At 58.0% G+C, this 5,239-nt stretch overlaps 1 protein-coding gene across 1 annotated transcript; it reads left to right on the forward strand.

The window, feature by feature from the left end:
• Positions 1–1,084: 1,084 nt before the first annotated feature.
• Kcnf1 (potassium voltage-gated channel modifier subfamily F member 1) lies at positions 1,085–5,005 on the forward strand. The gene has a single exon (XM_004642327.3). The coding sequence runs from the start codon at positions 1,328–1,330 to the stop codon at positions 2,813–2,815; it is 1,488 nt and encodes a 495-aa protein (XP_004642384.1). The 5' UTR covers positions 1,085–1,327; the 3' UTR covers positions 2,816–5,005.
• Positions 5,006–5,239: the final 234 nt, after the last annotated feature.

Consider the following 5,239-nt stretch of genomic DNA (forward strand, 5'->3'; position numbering starts at 1 on the left):
AAGAAGAAGAAGAAGAAGAAGAAGAAGAAGAAGAAGAAGAAGAAGAAGAAGAAGAAGAAGAAGAAGAAGAAGAAGAAGAAAAAGAAGAAGAAAAGAAGGAAGCTTTAGGGTTACAGAAAAACCAAAACTAAAGCAGTGTCTCCCAGATCCCATTGCTACAACCTTCTTCGATCCACATCCCCCACCAAAGGGGCACTTGTTTCCAAGCAGGGCCCAGTGTCCACAGCTGACACCACGTGACATGTCCCCAGGCTGTGTGCATCTTGTGGGGTTGGCAAGTGGATGGCATGTGTCGGCAACACCAGTGTTCAGCAGTCTCACAGTCCTGGAAACCTCCGTAGCTGCGTGTTCACCTTGCTAGGAGCTGTGTCTCGGGGAAAGATGAATGCCAGCGGGGAAGTCCAGGCAGAATTTAAAGCTGCTGGACTCGGTCGAGAGGCAGCGCGACAGGAAAGCCCCGTGTTAAGGGAAGGCTGCCCTTGCGGTGGGGCCCGGGAAGAGGCTGGACTAGAAGTTAAGGGTGGAGGTGACCCCAGAGCGGCGTCGGGGTTGGGCCAGGGAAAGGAGCTTCGACCAGCTGAGCTCCTTCTCTGGCGCAACAGGCTACGGAGTCCTTTCACCAGCCACCACCCCCTCCAAAAGCCGGTGACAGGGGACTGCAGTGTGAGCAGCCTGCCTCTTTCCAGCCCCAGGTTCTGGCTCCTGGGTGACCCGTGGGTGACCCGAGGGACAAGGCGGTGCGGGTTGGTGCTGGAGTCGACCCGTCTGTCCAAGGGTTAACAGGAGGCTCCGCCGCCGCCTCGCGTGCCATGCGGAATCTCGCCAGAAGAGGGGACCGTGGAAAGCTCCTGACGTCAGGCTGGAATTCCTATTGTGCTTGGACCCGCTCGGGCACAGCTAGCGCATGTTGGCTCTGCGCGAACCTCAGCGCACAGTGTGGGTCCGGCGGCCGCACTCGCGCTTGGGTAAGAGGAAGGTGCTCGCGACCCACGCGAGGACCTCTACCCCCCGGATTCTGCTCTTGCTGCTGCTGCTAGAGGCCAAGCCAAAGCCGCAGATCGCGCAGCCCGAGAGCGGGTGAGTGCCCCAGGCGAGGCCACTCCCCCACCTCCAGCCCCTGTCTGCGCGCCCTGGGCGCACGGATGTGTGCGCGGAGCCTGGCCGCTGGGTGCATGCAGCCGCCGACTCTGCCGCGCGCCCCGGCCCGCTCCTACTCTCTGTGAGCCCCTTCAAGGCTCCTCGGGGTCTGCGCACCGAGGGACCCTCAGAAGCTCGCTCAGGTGGCGGGGCGTGCGCAGCCGGGGCCGGGAACGCTCGCGCCGGGAGCATGGACGGGGCCGGGGAGCGCAGCTTGGTGGAGCCGGACAGCCAGGGCTCGGCTGCCACCGGTGAGGACATCGAGATAGTGGTCAACGTGGGGGGCGTGCGGCAGGTGCTGTACGGAGACCTTCTCAGCCAGTATCCGGAGACCCGGTTGGCGGAGCTCATTAACTGCCTGGCAGGGGGCTACGACACCATCTTCTCCCTGTGTGATGATTATGATCCAGGCAAGCGCGAGTTCTACTTCGACAGGGACCCGGACGCGTTCAAGTGTGTCATCGAGGTGTACTATTTCGGGGAGGTGCACATGAAGAAGGGCATCTGCCCCATCTGCTTCAAGAACGAGATGGATTTTTGGAAGGTGGACCTCAAGTTCCTCGACGACTGTTGCAAAAGCCACCTGAGTGAGAAACGTGAAGAGCTGGAGGAGATCGCGCGCCGCGTGCAGCTCATCCTCGACGACCTGGGTGTGGACGCCGCCGAGGGCCGCTGGCGCCGCTGCCAGAAGTGTGTGTGGAAGTTCCTGGAGAAGCCTGAATCCTCGTGCCCAGCACGCGTGGTGGCCGTGCTGTCCTTCCTGCTCATCCTTGTGTCCTCGGTGGTCATGTGCATGGGGACCATCCCGGAGCTGCAGGTGACGGATGCGGAGGGCAACCGCATTGAGCACCCGACCCTGGAGAACGTGGAGACGGCGTGCATCGGTTGGTTCACGCTGGAGTACCTGTTGCGCCTTTTCTCCTCACCCAATAAGCTGCACTTCGCGCTGTCCTTCATGAACATCGTGGATGTGTTGGCCATCCTGCCCTTCTACGTCAGCCTCACGCTCACACACCTGGGTGCCCGCATGATGGAGCTCACCAATGTGCAGCAGGCGGTGCAGGCGCTGCGCATCATGCGCATCGCGCGCATCTTCAAGCTCGCTCGCCACTCCTCGGGGCTGCAGACCCTCACCTACGCTCTCAAGCGCAGCTTCAAGGAGCTGGGGCTGCTGCTCATGTACCTAGCTGTGGGCATCTTTGTTTTCTCTGCGCTGGGCTACACCATGGAACAGAGCCACCCTGAGACCCTGTTCAAGAGCATCCCCCAGTCCTTCTGGTGGGCCATCATCACTATGACGACAGTGGGCTATGGTGACATCTACCCCAAGACCACTCTGGGCAAGCTCAACGCAGCCATCAGCTTCCTGTGTGGGGTCATCGCCATTGCCCTGCCCATCCACCCCATCATCAACAACTTCGTGAGGTACTACAACAAGCAGCGGGTGCTGGAAACCGCGGCCAAGCATGAGCTGGAGCTCATGGAACTCAACTCCATTAGTGCAGGCGATGGCAAACCGGGCGGCTCCCGCAGTGACCTGGATACCCTGCCCCCAGAACCCACAGGGAGGGAGGCGCCAAGCTGGGGCAGCAGGCTGAAGCTCTCGCACAGCGACACCTTCATCCCCCTGCTGACTGAGGAAAAGCACCACAGGACCAGGCTGCAGAGCTGCAAGTGACTGAGGGTACCTGGCCAGGACAGCTGGGCCATGAGTAGGAACCGTGTGCTGGAGAAGGGCTGCCCAGTGTCCCCAGGCCTCCCCTGAACAGACCCCAGGGGCTCCTCTGCCAAGCAAGGCTGGGTAAGAGGGCGAGGCTGGGAAGGGAGGGTGCAGGGTCACAGGGCAGCGTGGAGCACATGGAGTGGCCCAGCTGGTGGCAGGGGCTGGTGCCAGCTCTGTCTCTTTGAATAAAGCCCCCGCTGCGTGCACCCTCTGTGTTGTGGGTTCTGTGTCACCAGGGCTGGCTGTCACCCTGACAGTGGCTCAGCCATACCCCAGGGCCAGGCTTGGAGGTAGGTGGGCAGGCTGGGTGGAGGGGGAGCTAGTTTTAGTCTGAAGCTAATTAAAAAGGGGCTCTGAGGTGGGCAGTGCAGAGCCAGTCTCCTGGCCACTTTCCTGGAGGTTCAGCAGGAGACATCCACTTTCTGGGGTGAGCCTGGCTCCCACCAACCCGTCGGGTTGGAGCGAGAGGGAGAAGCCACAGAGCCCACAGAACAGTGAGGTCACCACTTAATGGTTACCTGTGTGGGGTGTTTTGCACAACTTTTTGTCCTTTCCAGTGACCTTGCTAGATAAGTGTCCCATTTCACAGATGGAGATACTGAGGCCCAGGTCTCAGTCCTGAGTCTCTTCTTGGGATGCTGGTTGCCTTCAGCCACAGGCTCTGTTTGGGCTCATGAGGGGGCTTCAAGGAGAGGGGTTGAGGGTCCCTGTAACCCAGCCTACCCTTCTTTCCACCCCAGTTCCCAGGGGGAGACAGACAGACCTGATTTGAGCTCAGGGTGTGAGGACAAGATTGGAGGTATAGGAGCTTAAGGGCTTTTCCTAATGTATCTCTTCCACTGTTCTGTTAGCTGTGTGGCCTCAGGCCTGTTGACTAGCTTCACTGACTGTCATGACCTTAGAGAATGGCAGTTTAGCACAGCAGCTGCCATTTAGTAAGTGCTCATTCGAGGGCAGCTGGCTCTTTCTCTGAGCTTGGGAGGAGGTAGCAGCCCTGGCATCCACCTGAGCTTCCACAGATCTTGGCTGGATGGGCCAGATTCCAGATAGGATATTTTCACTAGCAAGTGGCAGTTGTCAGCTGGGGGGTCTTTGGAGGTGGAGGTCTTGGGGGAGGGCAGGGGTTATCTCTGTGTGCTCCCTGGACTGTAGATGGACAGAAACCATGGCAGGTGTAGGATGTCTGCACTCTTCCCGCTGTCTGGGGGGACTCTGAGCTCCTGTCACCTCTGTCTATCCAGGATAGGGCTGGATTCTCTGGTCATCAGAGGAGAGGTGAAGGCTTGGCAAATGGGAACACAGCAGGAAGGGGGGCTCTGGGCTTTGGGGGTGCTGCTGCTGAATGGGTGGGTACTTTTCTTTGTCCCCTTGGTCCTTAGAGCCCCTGGGAGCTGCCTGTGCTGGCCTGAGGGCTTGCAAAGAGAAGCCTCAGACAGGCAGGACAGGGAGGCTGGCATCTGGGATCTCACTTCTGGCTCCACAGCCATCTTGAAGTTTGGAAACTGAGTCCCAGGAGGGAAGCCATTGGTGTGAGATCCCCCTGGGTTAGGATTAGATAGGACCCCATCCTAGAGCTCAGTGGGGACAAATGAGCCTTACAGAGCAAATGGAGGAGCGACTGGGGGCTCTGGAGGTGGAGGGGCAGCGCTTGGTCTCTGGCATCTTTCTGAAGTTCTAGCACTTAAACTTGGTTGTGCATGAGAAGCCCCAGGGCAGCTTGGAGAACTCCTAGCAATAGGTTGTGCCCCATTCCTATTAAATTAGAATCCCTGGGGCTGACACTAAGTGTATACCCCGCATTTTTGTTTTTACCTTTTAAGTGCACATGAGTCACTGGAGTTCTGGTTAAAATGTAGATTTTGAATCTATGGAGTGGGGGGTGCCTTGTCATTTTCCCTTCCCAGCAAGTGCTCCTGAGGGGCTGGCACTAGGTCGAGGATGCCGAGGAGGAGTGGACAAGCTCCGGGTCCAAGGGCCACACTTGTCCCCCTTACCCCAACCTTCTGTCCATCCCATGAATTAAGAGTGGTCTTTATATTTTTTAATGGGTAGAAAAATCTCAAAAAAAGAATAACATTTTGTGACCAGAAAAAAGTACGTAAAATGCAAATTTCTGTGTCTGCAATAAAGTCTTGTTGGAATAGAGCTGCGTCTATTTATTTATCCTGGAATTTGGGGGAGATAGAACACAGAGGTGGAGACTGAGGCACAGAACTCCTCGCTGCCCCTTTGCCCTAGGAGTCCAGCTACGCTGGGCAGGCACATCCTTGAAGCTCAGAAGCAGGTAGGGGCCTGTGGGAAGTGGAGGGAAAGAACCTCCAAGAATGGCGGGACGAGGAGGATGGGGTGGACAGCCAGTGCAGAGGGAGGTGCACCTGC

The sequence above is a fragment of the Octodon degus genome, unplaced genomic scaffold (genome assembly GCF_000260255.1).
Source record: "Octodon degus isolate 3935 unplaced genomic scaffold, OctDeg1.0 scaffold00151, whole genome shotgun sequence".
Taxonomy (NCBI): Eukaryota; Metazoa; Chordata; class Mammalia; order Rodentia; family Octodontidae; genus Octodon; species Octodon degus.